Source organism: Empidonax traillii, unplaced genomic scaffold (assembly GCF_003031625.1).
Source record: "Empidonax traillii isolate 1590-97213 ecotype Southwest subspecies unplaced genomic scaffold, ASM303162v1 scaffold305:size1471525, whole genome shotgun sequence".
In the NCBI taxonomy this organism is placed as follows: Eukaryota; Metazoa; Chordata; class Aves; order Passeriformes; family Tyrannidae; genus Empidonax; species Empidonax traillii.
Genome location: NW_020955498.1, coordinates 789,985 through 808,059, shown reverse-complemented (window position 1 = coordinate 808,059; position 18,075 = coordinate 789,985). Strand labels below are relative to the sequence as shown.

The window sequence follows — 18,075 nt, the reverse complement described above, 5'->3', positions numbered from 1 at the left end:
CCCAATTAAATCTCATTAGTTTCCCAGCATATCCAGTGTGTTTCAATCCCTCTGGATTGCCTCCTTGTGCTCATACCTGTTTGCTAGGGTCCCACAAAGAGTAAAGTCTACTTATCTAATTTTAAAAATGCAAATAAAGCTAGACATAGTTCAGTTTTTGCTTTATTTTTATAGCAGTGTCCCTTACTCCAGGAAAATTTTGTAGGTTGCATATCAGAATTTAGCAGAGAGCCAAAAATGTTATAAACTCATTCACATACTGGTGGCAATTTTACTTAATGATTTTTGTCCAGCAGAGACTTCTCTATCTGAAAAAAATGTAAATAACATCAAGAGATACTATCAGGATGCAGCTATACACTAACATTCCAACTACTACCATCACCATTAAGTATCTAATATATTTGTGCCCTTGTTTTTATGCCTCTGTTTGCTACCTCTCATTTCTGTATTCATCTTCTCCGAACCAAACAGATTCTTTCCCCCACATTTTCCAACTGGCAAAGAAGCTTTTGCTACCAGGGAAACAAGAAGCCTTCAGCATCATTGAACAGGCAGGCAGGAAAATTATTCAGTCTTCAATTGCTGCTTGAACGTTTTCAGATCCCAAAACCTTTTAGCATAATCTTACTTACTTGGAGTTGTGGGGCATTTATGTTTTTAATCTAAATTCTGAACTACTTGATCGTTATGCAGAACTGAGACATGCAATGCCATCCTCTGGCAAGTGGTATTGATCTCAGCTGTTCCCATCACTAAGGTGGAATTGGGAAAGGTAAGAGTGACACTATAAATTGTGACACTATAAACTGAGAGAACATGAGAAAATTATTAAAACAAGACCTCTACATAGGGCTTTGGAATTATATTATTAAGTCTAAGAAAACCCAAACCAAAGCAATAAGAACCCAAAATACAGCAGGCAAACCTGGAGAGGTTCTGAATGGTGTCTCACTCTTTGGTTCTATACACTGTCAAGAAGTTAGGTTTTTACCTCAGTGTTTCAAGCCTCTTCTTTTGTTTCCCACTTTTGCTGTCACTGATTGCACTTTCAATATCTTCATGAATAAAGCTAGCCTAAAGAGACAGAAGCAGAAACCACCAGGTATCGTCTAGAGTATCCAGATGTAGGAAATAAATGTTTCTTCATGCACTTTCTGTATAGCACCTTTAGATTAGAGAATACCATATCAAATCACATTTATTTAAAAGTTTTGGGACAAATTATTTTACACATAAGCAGAAAAAACAACAGAATAAAGCCTGGGAGTTGGTATTTTTGTCACTTCTCCAATCTCAAGCATGATCATTAGACAAGAATGTAATCTAGATACCAAATTTGTCTGAACAGTTGTAATTATCTAACGTCAGTCATTATTACATAAGCTGCTTTTTCCCTCTGCATATATAATTTCTGGTTGTCTCAAGGATTTTTTTTTATACTTCAAAACCCCAAAATATACTATATATAGAAGCAACAGAACTACTATAGATAGTTGCAACATAATTAGAAAAGTAACTCGTTATACAATTTCCTTTCAGAAATAATGATAGGTTCCAATTTCTCTTTGATGTGACAGAAGACTAATTTTTCAGAACATTCCCTAATCTGTGGATTCCCGCCCCTCCATAACTGCAGTGGCCCACAAGTGTAATTTTGATGCATGTCTAAAGCATTATTTTAATAGATCTTGCATTAAATAGGTCATGGCTTCTCGTAGGATTTAGAATGCTCTATTACATCAGTCTTCAGCTGACTAATTTCCTACAAAGGCTGTCAAAGCCCAAAGCTGTCACTGTCTGGCTCACTCTACAAGGACTGTGCCTTTCCTAGCACCCCGATAATGCATAAGATTATGTAACTTTTTGGAAGGAACGTGTAATTGTAACTTCTGTTAGGATCAGAAGATGTTGTTAAATTTAGGATCCAAAGGGATTAAAGGACTTCTCAGGCTATAATGAATTGCACTACAGAATATTTATAAGGGATACCTTATGATTACAGAATTAATAGAAAAAACTTTAGGGGATCAGAGGAACTTAAACCCAGAAGAATTCCATTAATCCAGTACTCTTAGATATTTATTATTTAAAATTTTTCTAGTTTAGAAAACATTGAATGCTCCAAATAGTATTGATTTTAACTAATTTTTGTTGCAGCAGCTCCTGCTGTTCATGGTAACTTCTAATCAAAAGCAGGAAAAAGCCAATGGAGAAAGACCTAAACTTTTTAAACCAGACAAGTTTCGTGGGTAAGGAAAAAAACCCCAGGGTATGGTCTGAGACTCAATCAATAGCTCAGAAAAAAAGGGAGATCCTGGACTTCCAAGTCATGCTTATGTACTCTTTATTTTTATTTTTAAAAAGAGACCACCTCTACATTCTGGGAAGCTGAGTCCAAACAGACCTTAAAAGGGATCCCTGAACTATTTAACATAATGCCACCTGAACTTCTGACAGGATCCCACTTTCCACTGAAACAGCAAATTCTATGCAACAAATCACACAATTAGCCAGTCATCTTCACACCAACCTCATTATACCAATTTCAAAACAGTTGCACAGTGTGATTTAGCAATCTGTTGTTTCAAGACAATGATACAAACTACTACAAAGGAATTAAGAAATCCCCATGAAATTATCCCTTTGAATTTAAAGAAATGCCTATTACATGGAATAACTCATTAAGAAATTAAAATTTATAACCCTGAAAATAAAGAAGCATTGCAGAGTTAAAAAAATAATTTACACTTGAAGATAATATTTTGATCAGAGACAATCAAATCTCTTTCCCTGTTTTGCCCCTCCTGCAAGTAATATTTTGCCTTTCACAATCTCTCCAGCAGAGCAGAGATGAAGAGAGGTGAGAATATAGAGAAAATTTAACAGCTTAGCAAGAAAAAGAGGAAAGAAAAGGGGGGAAAACTAGGTGAGACTCAGGGCTTAGATGACTTCATTGCAGGTTATAAAATAAATTTGAGATAACTCAAACTATTTTCCACTGCTCTTTTCAGAAGTGTGAATGCAAACCATAGACATTTTTCAGAGCTTTACACATTTACAAACCTAAATTAACAGCTATGGAGCCCAAGAATCAGTATGTGCAGTAAGGATGTATTTGAACATGCACTAAGGATTCAGCTTACAAACCAGATCACTCTCTTGCAATACCTACTACACTACATTTACTAATATGCTGTAAATAGTGTTGATAAGTATGCATTAAACATATGGCATTTTAAAAGAATAAAAGTACAGAATTGTTTTCTATGAATCAGCGCATTTAACTTTGTCCACTGTACTTGTCAATTTGTAAAATCTCCCCTATTCAAATATGTCATAGCAGATCTCCGTTACTGTCTTACCTTAATTTCATCACATTGGAAAAGATGCAAATCAGGCTTGTTTTGGGTTGGTTCTTTACATACTAATGCAAGAATTGAATTGTAATTGCATGCATTCATCACAGCTTGGCAATGCTGAATTGTGCTTAAAGGAAAATTCTCCAGTTCATTCTGCCAGAAAAGAAAAAAAAAAAAACACAAAACACCACCTTACTATACAGTGTCCTGATCTCAGAAAAGCTGCATAAGTTAAAAAGGGGAAGTGATAATAAGCTAATTAAAGTCCTCAGTCCCACATACATAATTTTTCTGCTGCTCCCTTTTTCTTTCTCTCTGAAAATGAGACTGTCACTCACAGATCTTACCTTTGATTCCAAGTCCACCAAACTGACAGCTTTGTCATCCACTTGAAGAATCATATCTTGAGTCCACACTTTGCCTTTGGCATCCAACAATTTCAGCTTTCTTATTCCATCATCTACTGTAATCATTGCCTCTTTTCGGTCCAGAACAAACGTGGTCAAGTGCTAGTGAACGAAACATACATTTAAAAGAAATTATGATTGCAATTTCCCCTATTGTTCAGGAGTGTCAGTATTCAAATTGCCAGGAAATAGCAATGCAAATTATTCATGAATAAAAGCGCACTTGTATATGACAGATTCCACCTATAAGACATAAGAAAGGTTGTTTAGTCCGTAATGCCATTTTAAGTCAACCGATTTTTGTAGCTCGCTGTTTGTCATCCTCTGTCATTTCCTCACTAGGGTAAGCGGTTAGACCTGAAGGCATATTCTGACATCTTTCAGGTATCAAAGCTAGAATTAAACTGTGAGTTTTAATTAGCTTTCTTGAGGAGTGAAAACCTGTCTCTCTTGGCAAGCTGAATTCAGGAGATGCCAGAAGAAGCTTCCCAGAAACACACTGACAACGCACCTCCACCACCACCTTGGCCTGGAGCGTCCTCACCTCTTCCAGGGCTGCCAGCTAGTGTGCTGATGGCAACCAGGATGGGCTTGCATCTAACTGGGTACCTTATGGATAGTCATGTTATTGTAGCACACAGTAGAAATGTAGCAAAGTAACTACTTTTGTTCACCATCAACTTGGAATATTCTCCAGATTCAATTAATGGTCTAGAAACTAAACACTACTTCACAAACATCACCTCAGTTAGCTTCCCTGTCATTATGGTGGTGGTAATTTCTCCTTCAACATGCCAGCCATGCAAAAAACCCCACAGAATTATTTAGTTTTATTCAAGCATAAATCCAGCTTCACATTCTTACTGAAGATCTGATAACACTCATTCAAGCTGAACCAAGTTTAATATATGCCTGTACATCTGTTCTCTAAATAAGTTTGAAAAATAAATAAATAAATAAAATTAACTGTGCTTTCTTCTATTACAGGATAATGGCACTTAGTAATTACAGAGAAGAAGGTAGGTGTAAAGTGCATATAATAAAAGTATTTAAAAGAAATGAAGTGAAACAAACTCTCTACTGGCTGCTCACACAGGAATGCTTAGACTCCAGATGCAAGTACTAATTGTTATGTCAGTACAGGACCAAAACTCTTATAAAGAAACCAAGGAAAAATAGGCAATAAGAAGCAACACACATATTCATTTGCAAGATGATCATAGGGTTGAAGCACTTGAAATTAAGACTCTTCTGCATATGATCTCACTATTTACAGCTGATTTAAAACCCAGCAAAAAGGAGTTGAGAATACATGGTAATTGCAAGACTTGGCTTAACCCATGACATTGACCTGATGGCAGTAGGACAAAGTTTGAGTCAAAGTAAGACTACAAAATGAGGCGCTGCATTCAAAAGTGCTTAACAGGCTACATATAGGCACTCAGGCTTACTTTTGCAGAATACTTTAAATATACCTATTCCTCGATAAAATATGACAGCAGAGCGCAGTAATTCTGCAAAGCAGCATAAGGACAGCAAGTACATACTTTGCACTTAATACTGGGAAAGAATCTGTGCAGGCAGAATATTTAACTACTACATATTATACTAACTGGGCTTTTAGGGGTTAATGTTCAGCTCTTTAGGAATATTCTAATACCTCTGCTGATTATATCTAATCAAAGTATTAGTTTTAAATATCATCCAGTGTGCCTTGCCAACAGCACGGCATTATTCAGCTCTGCCTCATCTTTGTAACAAGCCAGGTTCAGAGACAGGGCAGCATAAGACGTTGAATCGATACCCCATGGAGAAGTCCTGTCCGTTTGCCAAACTACACACAACTTTGCTTACATTCTTCTGTATCTAAAATTTCAGCTCATTGTGGCAAAGCTATATATACATAGAATTTGAGACATTTCACTGTAATCTGTTCTGAAGTGACCTGAGGCTGGCGGGATATTTTGGAAGATGTATGTGCCTTCAAGCACATGTATCCTCAAAAATCATGTAGGCAAAAAAAGCAGCACATAACTGAAAGCTGTAATTGGTATATCACTCCTCATCTCACCTCTACGTGATACTGTGATGTTTCGGATATGCTGCTGGCACTGTCCCGTGCATAACTCTTTCTTTGTTCTAGAGATGGGAGGAAAAGAAAGAATAGTTATTCACTGAATTTCTTATCCTGATGTTTTGACTGTTTCTCAGAGATACTTTAGACAAGCTGTGTCTGTGAGAACAGGAGATAAGCGGTGGTTAATTTCTGTATTTCAACAGAAAATACCTCCACCCCCACACAGTCCAGCACAAGGACCATTCTTACATCAACAGTGTTAACAGAAAGCTGGTGGGTGCAAACAAAAGCCAGTTATCTCATCCCAGTGAGTTAGGACACTGGAGGGGAACAGTGTTCTGACTGAAAACACTTTGTTGGGAAGCCTGATTATGAAAATCATTGGCTTGCCATTTTAGTGGCAATATAATAACCAGCATCAGGCTTACTATATTTGTATGAGTGTCCTTGAAAGCAAAAGTATTTTCTGATATATACGTATACTTATGTTAAATCTGCAAAACAACAAAGCCACACACAAACCCAACCTGACTCATCCTTTTATTTCTTCATAAAGTATTCAATTCAATGAATTAATAATGTAGAAATATGCATGGAAATACACATATACACACCAAAATATCTCTAAACAGAAATACTTATCAGCAAGACACAATGCTGCAAAATCAGAAATATCATTTGTCTTTTACTCAATACAATAGGTTAATATTAAACCAGGAGAAGAGGGAGGCGGAAAAGCAAGATGAAGGCACAACACGGACCCATACCACAAAATAATAAATTTACGTGAATGCTGAAGAAAACTTTTCAACTTAAGTGAAAAAAAATGAATGCAACATTTGGAAAGTTTGAGGGTTTTTTCACTACAACCATTTAAGTGCCTGATCTGGAACACCAGGAGCTTTTTTGGGGGGAAAGTCAGTAGGTAACATGGCCAAGAGAGGTCTATGGAAACTCTGCAAGTAGGTATTTCTTTGATTTCTGATTTTCAATTAAAATAGGCAGTTTGATTTTGTTCAGAAGCAAAGTACCTGATCTACATACAAAATGCATCAATTTAATCATACCTGGAGTACTTGGAGGTAAAATGAAAGTGTGTGATTTTGTTGACAGGAAGCTTTAGGTTACTTTTTCCAAAATAATAAAAAAAAATGCTAAATATTACCAAGTGCATGATCTGTGACATACAGAGATCTGCAGTGAGGACACCATAAAAGTCACACTGCAAAAGTCTCTTCTGAGACCAGGGTTCCTTCATACAGGAACTCCAGGTGCTGACAAAGACAGCAGTGCCCTTGTTTTCAGACACCACTTGTAGAAGCACTTGTCACCTTTCATAAACATACACTTATCTCTTCCCTTCTCGAGGAAAACAAACTTCCACGAGAAACAATGCATTTTCTGAAATGCATCACTGACTTGAAGACCCTCTCCCATGGTGAAAAGCACCACTCATGCAACAGAGTCATCCTGCTCCTGTACAGCAGCTACTCAGCTTCTTTTAGCAAGAGAAGTGTGCAGAGCAAACACTCAAATTCAAGAACACAGATTATCAGAATTTTCAGCTAGATGTGTGGATGTTTCAAAACAGGTATCTTACTTTCACTATCCATTATTCTGAAATCCCAAGGCAGAGGATCATCATTGGTTCCAACTGTAACTACTATTTCTGCTTTTGCAGCATGTTAGTTAATTTTTTTTTTTAGTAGATTGTCTTTTTAACCACAACAGACACACACACACATGCACACCAGTCAGTAGAGCAGTATTGTCTGATTTGCTACCTTTCTTTTTTTGTTTGGATGATGATCTGAAGAAGTAAAGTCCATCTGTTCCTAACAAAACAAGGGGATTAAAAAGCAGTATCTAGTTTAATCCCACAGAATTATTTACATCTTTAAGGGGATCAGTTAACAGTCTTCTGCTATGGACTGTAAATGCTAGTTAAATGCTGTCCAGTAGGAATATATGCTTTCTAAAAAAAGGACCCTTGCTTCAATTAGCATTGCATCAAATACTCAGTTTTGACTGTTATTATCTTCTTTCAGGTGAACAAAAATGTAACTTTTATTCTATTAAACAACAGTAAGAAAGTTTACATCCACTGTAAGATCTGTAAATGCTGCAAACAATAATAGTTGGAGTTATTTTAAATAAAGAAAGTCTGGCACATGTAGAGGCTTCAAAGGAATTAAAAAGCAGAGAGTAAGTGTTGCAAGAGAGTCCTTATTCTGCTTCACATAAATTTTGTCCTGCAATAAGACAGGAATTCCCAAACCATTTGTGGTACTAATTAACACATCTTCTTCCACAGAGCAGCACAACATTCACAATTACACATGATAGAAAGGTTTTCAACCCACTATGCCATGGTGAGAAACAAGAGTGTTTATAGAAGAGAGCGAGCTTTCTGAATGCTAATAAAATCTGTGGTTGCCTACACTTGAGAGCCAAGGACGGCCCCTCAAGTTCTGCATTATTAATTATAACATAATGGTCACAAGAACTTCAGTAAAATTTCAAGTTAACAGAAGTCAATCAGTGTTTGTGTTAATAAACAACAAGCAACTGACAGTCCATACTGAGATCAACTCCAATTTACCAATTTAGTTCTTTCATACAGGTAGAATAAGTATTAGAACCAGCTAGGGACATGAGTTATCATTTAGGGTAGAACAGAATATTTCAGTTGAATCTTCCAGTCCAATTGCCTCACCACTTCAGGGCTGGCCAAAAGCTACAGCATATTACTAAGGGCACTGTCCAAATGCCTGTTAAACACTGACAAGCTTGGGGCATCCACAACCATTTCTTGTTATCCTGTAGGCTCTTCTACGAAAAAAACACTGTTGGGCACTGGAACAGGCTCCCCAGGGAAGGTCACAGCACTACGCCTGACAGAGTTCAAGAAGTGTTTGGATCACATTCTCAGGCACACGGTATGAGTGTGACTCTTGGAGTATCCTCTGCAGGGTTGGACTCGATGGTTCTTGTGGGTTCCTTCCAGCTCAGGATATACTATGGTTCTTGGATGAGGTAAAAAAGAAAGGGAAATAAGAAAAGACCAGCATCTAGAATGCATCCCCTCTCCCATGGTTTTTTGCTAGTAGTTCAAAATCAAATCTCAAACTCCGCTTTCTCCTAATGCCTGGCTCCCGTCCCAGATTCTACCTAAACCCTCCATAAATTCTCATGTTGCCATCAGAAAGGACACAAGAAAGGACCCTTTTGCACCCCCTCCTGCTGATGTGCTCCACTGCACTGGACTTCTAAGAAAATTGATATAAGCCTGCAAACCTGTTCTCTGTCCTCATCTCTAGATGACATAAGGGACTCCCTGCTCCTTCCTACAACACTTCTGTGTTTCCACTTCCAAGTCATATATCTATCTGAGCACGTGAGCCTCGCAGTCTTTTTCATCCATATACAACTTCTTCTTTTCCTACAGAGTTGCCAATTGCCCTTCTTCTGAAAATGTAGCTTCTGTCTCTCTACTCTTTCACATATCAAAGTGATGGATTATTATCTACCAATAACAATCTGACTGCTTTTACAGAAACCCTGAAACATCTCCTGACTTATTACACTATCTTCAAATGCAAGCAACACATACTTTAATATTGAAAATGAGCAACAGAAATTGCAGATGCACTGAAGGCACTGGGTCTTGCTAGGATGGAGTTAATTTTGGATCTGTGACCAAAACAGTCTTGATAACATAAGGATGTTTTAGTTGCTGCTGAACAGTGTCAAGGCCTCCTCTATTTCTCACTCTGCTGCCCCAGCGAGTGGGCTGGGGGTGCACAAGAGGTTGGGAGGGGACACACCTGGGACAGCTGATCCCATCTGACCACATTGTATAGTGTCATGATCAGCAACAAAACTGACAGGTAGTCTTTCCAAAAAAGTTCTTGCCCAGACAGTGCGGGCATTGGTCTGTTTATGGGAGGAGATAGGGGGAATGAGCAAGCAAATGGGTAGGTCCTCAATTGCTGGCTGGGTTCAACCCCAACACTAAAAGCAAATTAATGATTTGTATGTTCTGTTTCACTCTCCTGATCCTCCCAGTCAATCTCAGACTCTCACAGGTCCCTTCATGCGTGAAGAGGTTATTAAAGCTAAAGTGAAATACAACAGAGACTTCCAGATATGATGTATGAAACTATCAAAGGATGAATAGAACTACCAAAACTTTGGAGTTTTTTTCTATATACTCTACCTACTGCAGCTCTTACATCCACTACTTAGAATACAGCACAACCTAAATACCACAGTTAGCTCAAACTCTGCTATGTTGTACACCTTTTACCTAAAGGATTTTCCCTCTGGCAAAAGAAAAAAAATAAAAATCAATGAATCATGGCAGAAGATACTTAAATTAAATTCCTAATCACAATCTATAGCAAATGCAACCCAGGGGAATTTGAGTAAAATAAAATCTCTCAAAACACAATGACAATAAACTTAAAAGTAGCACATAGGTCCTGAATATAAGATCTATCAGCTAATAAAACTTCCAAAGGAACAGAAACATTGATCCACAGAAACTAGTACTTTTCCCACTGTTTGATGGGGACAGATGTTACTGTTATTCTTGTTCTGTGAAGTTACTGAATTCACCAATCATCGGGAACAGACCATGTTTCTGTTTTCAAAAACATGTTAAAAGGCACTGATTTTATACCATTTTTGAAAGCATCTAAAACACCAGAAAGCAAAATGCAACTTCTTAACCAAAGACTTCTAGCAAAGTCAAAAATATTATTAGACAGAACATGACACAGACAAATAGGATTGAAGATTGCCATCACTCATTTCGGTCCTTATCCCCACTATACCAAGAACTCTTGAGCTCTCACAGTTATTTCTGTGAAGGACCATTTCACACTTTGGAAAGACAGCTATTCCACAGTTTCAGACAAAAACAACAGTACTGCCCAGGGTCCATTGAGTCCTGTCTCACCCATTTTCCAACTGGAAGGGGGTGCAGCAATATGGCAAATTACAAAGTTGCTCAATAAACTCTACCATAGCCTGGCTCTGTGCCACTGTCCAGAAGACCACAAGAAAAATCAAAGTCTTTATCTAGGTAGGGAAAATTCTTACCAGAAGCAAAAGATCTCAGGCTGTGTTTTAACATGACCTGAAGCACAGGTAGTGCTGGTTAGGGCTGTATTTAGGCACAATAAATTTTCAGTTCCTAAAAGACAAGTGAGGAATATTGATGCCTAGACTTCCACCAATGTCTTACAAATATTTGCACAGATCAGATGTAATAAAGGTTATCAATGCTATAGTTATGATAATACAAAGAAGGGTAAAGGTAGATCTTCACTCTTCCCTTTACCCTTCCATACCCTTCCATATCTTCCTCTTCCATAGTCAAACTGTACAAAGAGACACAGCTTTGTGATGGCAATCCACATGGACATAGAATCAGTCTCCCTCACAAGCTATCCTAAGAATCCAGAAGTAACAGTATAAATTATTACAACACATCTTCAAGCAGAAAAGCCCAATACTTAGTTTACTACCATGTATCTGGACTGGACTGATTGTTGACAGTCCTTTCCTGCAGCAGCTGGAAAAACTCAGTGCGAGACAGAGCGAAGTGCAGGAGACGTGACTTGAACATTCGGGCAGAAAGGTCAAAACTTGAGTTCAAAACAAATCTCATTTTCAGAGGAGCAAACACTGTCACTTTCAGAGATTTATAACATGATGGTTGTGTAGAACTAGCTGTCAAAGAAAGCATGTTGTTTGGAAGTCAATTGTCAATTTAATTCATTTGACTATCAAACAATACAAGCATGTTACCTGGATAGCTTCTTTCAGTGGACTCGTTTATCTTGTCTATGTTCTGCTTGTGATTCCCTTGAATTTGTTACACTACAGTTCTTGCTCTGAATGAGGTATTTGAACAATGCAAAAATAACAGGCAATTTCACTTCTAGCACCTAATCACAGCCATGAGAATATAAACACAGTGTATAAAACACTCAGTCTTTTCTGATGCGGTGTGAAGGCAATTTTAGCAGCATCTTTCAATTCTATGCTGTAAAATAAACCAACAATTTGGAGTGAGCCACTAGCTCGCTCCTCCTGGGGAGTGAGGCTGCTCCACACTGTGTCACTCGCTGGCAAACCCCCAGCACAGCCCTGAAATGACGCTGCAACGTCTCCCCACAAAGCAGAGCTGCTGAAGACAGATGGAGAAGCCAATGCTAGAACAATAGATGACAGTACAAGCCAAAATCCATTTCAGATGGAAATATCAGGAAGTAAATGATGAAATAAGCCCCATAAGAATGTGCAGGGGACACCTTCCCTCCCAGCTCAGAGGGAGATTTATTGTGCAAATAGAAAACAGTTCATTTCAGGAAGGAAGTAAGTGAAAACAAAGGGATCGTTTGACACAGGAAAAAAGGCAATTGCAAGGAAGTTTTTGCTATCAGATAGCCCCATCGGAGATAGTGATGGCTCTGGTCTAGTTTTTAACTGAACTGTGAGTAACACCAATAAAATCCCAGCCTCCTTTCCCATAGCTCTGTGGTCAAGCTCCTCTCTGAAGACTAAACAGTCATGAATCACCTCAGCACTGAAAGTTAAGAGACAAACTTCAGGACACAAACATGCTTGTGTATATATATATATGCACATATAACCACAAATAATAATAATAATAAAAGTAGTAGTAGAATAGTAATAAGTAGAAGTAATAATAATAATAATTAGTAGTAGTAGTAATAGTAATAAGTAGAAGTAATAATAATAATAATAGTAATTTTAATTTAATGTCTACAGTGCTTGCAAGAAATTGACTTTAAGATCTAATGGTCAGTTAGGAGCCAAGGTACCATTCTCACTTGTTGATACTTATGGATAGGTAGCTTAGTCCAAATTCAAAAGGTTTCAAGAAAAGAAGTTAGTCATGGACAAAGTTTGCTGCTAACATCACATTGCCACATTTTATCAAAACAAAAAACTATACTCTATTTAATTTTGCAGTAAAATTATATTTTCCAATATATTACAGGTGAATCTATTAAACACATGAGCTTTATGTATTCATATAAAATACATACATTTAAAATATATGTACACAACACAAAATATAAAAAGAAAGCTAAGATGCCTCCAATCTGCTTTATAGGATTTCAGTCTCATGACTCTATAGTAAAATATTTTAGTCAATAATTATAAATAAAATACTTTATAATGAGCATTTTCAACACATTTTAACAATTCCAGAATCACTCCACTGCTTTCCACCCTCCTTGGGACAGCATGCACAAAAAGCCTTAACACCACAAAGGAAGAAGAGGCAAATGCGGGATGCAGCAGAATAATAACTTAGTTGCTAAAAATTAGATAAAAATATAATCTCCCTGAATTTGAGAAAGGTTTTAGGTGTTTTCCTTGTTCTATCCAGTTCATATACTTGGTGATACTGACAGCCTAATTATTTATGTATATAAAACAGAGCAGAAGCAGTAAAATGTGCAAACTGCACTCTAAAAGCTGTGCTAATACGTATTCACTCGGAGCTCCAGTGTAGTTGAGTCTTTTACTTCATTCAGTTCCTCGCAGCTGCAGCTACAGTTTTGTTATACATCTACCAGCAACAGAAGAGAACCAAGATCAACAATTAATTTTACAGGAGGCACCACACAGCAGTTACATGGCAAGCATTTTCAATTACTACCTGAAATCAATTAACTACCTGTGGAAGTAAAAGGCTGATTACCATTACATATCAAATTTACTCACTTGTCCCCATCTTCTACTGATATATGACTATCCCATCACATCTGATATGAAAAAGCTCAGAGAGATATTATTTTAAAAGCCCACAAAGATTAAAGGACACGCTTAAGACACTTACTGATACTGCTACATGCACTCTTGAAAAATTATGATGATGACTTAACATTAAAAAGAAAATCACAACACTCTCATTACATCTCATAAAGAAATAATCTGCTAAGAGTTTTCCACAAATTCTCTTGCTTGTTTCTGTTACCACCTACTATTTCTGTCAACACTTGCAATCAGTTTGTTGAGTGAAGCCATACAGGATGCAGAAATCACCATTTAAAATGATCAGAATTTTCCTCAGTTGCAGTTCCTGCCTTCGGCACTACGTCAAGTGACTAACATAGTAGCACACCACTAGAAAATTGTAAATTTAAACTCAAGAACGGTTCACATGCAACATCATGTTTAGATTGGATATTCAGGAAAAATGTTTTCACCAAAAGGGTTGTCAAGCACTGGAACAGGCTGCCCGGGGAAATGGCTGGGTCACCACTCCTGGAGTGTTAGAAGACATGTTCATGTGGTGCTTAGGGACATGGTTCAGCGGAGGACTTGGGGTAATGGTTGGACTCAATGACCTTCAAGGTCTTTTCCAACCTAAACAATTCTAAGATTTTAAATCATGTTGCCATCCCTGCCTTAACCTCTGAGGTCACTCCCAGCCACTACCTCACCCAAAACAGGGGGGAGAAAAGATCAGTTACTCTTTGGCATATTGCAGTTATTAGCCACTGCTCTTTGAGCTTCCCAGTTTAACCTGCAGAAGAGGTGGCAATATGCAAGAGGGCAGAGTAGCCTGAGGTGTGAGGAGTCCTGCACAGAGCCAGCTTCTCGCTGCAAACCTACTACTTCCAGTCTCATCAGTTGCACTGACTTTCAAAAGAGCATTTATCAACAGGCACAGATTTACACAGCAGAACATCTCACAGCCTCATTGCTGTTTCTATTTCCATTACCAGCACAGCTACCAGCAGGATGTATTCACAGTGGAGGAGGATGACTTGAAAATGGTGCAATTTGGCCGGCAAGGAACACGACTACATTCTGCCTCCCCAGTGATTTGGCATTAGGCTACAGAGTAGTGTATACAACCAAGACAAATACCAGCATTTGTAATTGGTAAGTGCAACAGCGTTTAGGGATTTGTAACGTCACATCTGACAGTCACAAAGCCACTTGAAAACAGCACACCAAAAAGGACTCAAAATCTGCTACATCAAATCTAATTTCCATTAAATCCTTGTGTCAAAGAAGAATAACACTGTAAATCGTTTTCTGCTAGCAGGGGATAAAGTTGGGGGAGGCAGGGGGTGGCACAGGTCATGAATCAAACCTATAGCACAAGTTAGGCCCCTGAACGCCTTCTCCCTGGTACATACCTTAGCTATAGGATCACTCTTAGTTTTGTGATAAATGCTTTATACATTGCTGCCTTCAAAATGAGCAGAGGGGAGTTCTCTGCTTAGTAAACTGTAAAACTATTTTCTAGTTAACTTAGTTCATTTTAGTAGGCATAAAATCACTTTCTTTTTTAATTTAGTTGACATAGACACCTATGTGTGTGTACATAGACTCTGAGATTAAAGTGTGTAAAATATTTCCGCCGTGACATCACAATCAATATTCAAGCAACAATTTAGGCCAGAAGTGCAGAGAATTTTGCTGTCTTACCATAAAGAGCTTTCGCACTTGTTCTTGAGTTCTGCTCCCTCTCTGCCTGAGCAAATGTTGGGGAGCCATAGCCACTGAAAGAAAACATTTCTGATTAAATTCTGTATACACATATTTGGCACTGAAAAAACCCCTCTCCTTACGTAGGACTACACATGCCTCCAACATGAGTAACAGAGGTAATGGATATTTGTTCTGTACTACAAATACAATGAAGAATGTTTCACTTAGGCTGCAAGCTTTTCTGACCTCTTTTTTTACTGCATTAATACTAAAAAAACAATGCCCAATCAGGGTGTGGTAAACACCATAATGTAAGTAAACAAAATCACTATATAATTATAATAATAACATTAACAACAATAATAATAATAATGATAATAATAAGAATGACTATGCCAAAGACTTGGGTAGGATTTGGGTTTTTTTTCCTGCATATACAAGTGTTGATTTTTTTTAGCAGTTTTAACTGTTTATAATGTAAGACTTAAAATAACTATAATTGTCTACAACAAATGAAAAGGCAAGATGACTTCCTTCTAGTGTAACAACAAGAATGAGTCATATACGAGCTCACCTTAAAGGGACAACAATATGAAAAGCAAAGGACAACACAAATGTCATCCTCCATATAGAAATACCATTCTTTGGCATCAGTAAATTCTCATTAGCCTAGTGCCATACCCCTGATACAGGGATCGTCCTCTTATCTTGGGCAAGGTAACACTTGCAGGTAACATTTGCTTGGCTCTGTTTACTGGGAAACAGTATGTTCTCACAGATGGAAAAGGCAGCCTCATCTTTTATGCATAAAAATGCATTCACTGAGAGCTAACCCTTAAAGATCTCAGGCATACAAAGACCTCTCTAAGTGAAACAATAAGCATGTTATGGTTACAGCAATTTGTTTTTCTGTTCCAGGTGAGTCTATTCAGTAATAACAGCTTTATCCTTGCATTAATACAAAAATCAGTCAGATGACTGATTTGGTTCCATGGTTTGGAAGCTGCACACTCTTTTATAGAAACTTTGTATAATTCTGGTGGGATCTAATAATTATAGCTCTATCTGAAATGAAAGCCTAAAGAAGAAAGGACAACATTTTTTTTCTGTGTCCAAAATAGGAAAATTGAAGGCATAACCTTACTTCATTTGCGGAAAATAACTTCCATATCCACCAGGAGGGGTGTTTGATATGTGTCCATTCATTCTTACTGTCGTTTACTGAGAGAAACAACCTGGGAAAAGAAACAACAGCACATGAATTGAAGTCCCTTAGAAGGTGAAGATTCAACACACATGTAATACAAACATAATGAGAAAATTATGGTTGAAATGGGAAAGAAGTTGCATCAACAAGCTCAGTTGCTATTAACTACATCGTGGTGATGCCTTTAAGACCCGTTATGGAACTTCTCCCAATTGCAATTTGATAGTTATTGCTTCAAATAATTTATAATGTAGTGAACAAAGCTATTATTTTTTATACAATGGTCTTTAGGAATAGCTTTAGAAATAAAAGGCTCACTAAACAAAGAACAACATCTACTGCACTAGTGAACAAGATATTCCAAATGGCAACTTTAATAGTCAAGCCTGATTTCAAGCCTCAGTTCATTTCTTTCAACTGAAACTTTTGAAATGGCTTTTTAGGACTTAAAAAACCACTTTTTTTCTCTTTTTTTTTTTTTTTTTTAATAGCATTTAACGTCCTGAAAGTCTGGCGTGCCAAATAAGATCTTCCATATAAAAGCAATGCTGAAAAGGCTATGATAAAACAGTTTAAAAAATGCCTTCTCCCTTTAATATGTAACATGCACATTGAAGTTAAAACTGACTATGGAAACCGACTTTCATAACCCTTTCATATTCAAATTCATATTCAAATTTACCATGGGTAAGTATTCTTTAATTTACATATATACATGAATAATGTAATTAGAATATTTCTCAACATCTCAGTCATTAAATAGAGAAAAAAAAAGGCTTAACTCTGCAAAATAAGTCAAAAGTATATCAGACAAAATTTTTACCTAACAAAAGCTTCATTTCCAAAGTAAGCACAACCAGCTTTGTTTGTACTAAGGCCACCTTACAACTAGCTTATCTTCTGAATTGCTAAGTCAACTTACTGCCTCACTTTCACTGCTCTCTTCCTGTTTTACAAAGCAGCAGCTGATGGACCTGCAGTACCTACTGGACTTTGTATCCACGTATATTCTGCTACTTTCCCCTTTCATGCAAAAAGACAATCAAAATCTGTTCTCAACTCTGTCACTTCAAGACACATACAAGCTGCTTTCAGTCTTCTGTACTGAGAGAACACAGTAGCTTTTATACCTTTCTGATGAACACCTGACATCTCCTGCCTCAGATGCAGTTACAAAAGCTAACTAAAACCGAGCTGTATTTCATATGTCAAGTGAAATCATGTGGAAGGATGGTGTTGTCTTTAGTGAGCACATACTTAGTAATTTGGCTTGGGTTTTTTTTTGGTTTGTTTTTTTGTGTGTGTTTTTTGTTTTTGTTTTTTGTGTGTGTGTGTGTTTTTTGGGTTTTTTTTGTGGGTTTTTTGTTTGGGTTTTTTGTGGTTTTTTTGTTTTGTTTTGTTTTTGTTTGTTTGTTTTAATATTTATTTAATTTTCTTTTAAATCTTTGATTGCTCCTTGCAAAACCTCTTCAGTGACATACCTACATTTTACTTCATTTCCCCACAAATATATCACACATCCCACTTGCT

At 37.3% G+C, this 18,075-nt stretch overlaps 1 protein-coding gene across 3 annotated transcripts in view; it reads right to left on the bottom strand.

The window, feature by feature from the left end:
- EPS8 (epidermal growth factor receptor pathway substrate 8) overlaps positions 1–18,075 on the bottom strand; it is a 75,611-nt gene that overhangs the window by 38,453 nt on the left and 19,083 nt on the right. For all 3 annotated transcript variants that reach the window (XM_027890973.1, XM_027890972.1, XM_027890974.1), the window contains exons 2-7: positions 16,483–16,573; positions 15,336–15,409; positions 5,841–5,908; positions 3,710–3,871; positions 3,366–3,515; positions 995–1,077 (exon numbers count right to left, since the gene is read on the bottom strand). In XM_027890973.1, coding sequence (XP_027746774.1) covers positions 995–1,077; positions 3,366–3,515; positions 3,710–3,871; positions 5,841–5,908; positions 15,336–15,409; positions 16,483–16,544 — 599 coding nt within the window. In that variant the 5' untranslated portion in view covers positions 16,545–16,573. The remainder of the gene's footprint in view (positions 1–994; positions 1,078–3,365; positions 3,516–3,709; positions 3,872–5,840; positions 5,909–15,335; positions 15,410–16,482; positions 16,574–18,075) is intronic.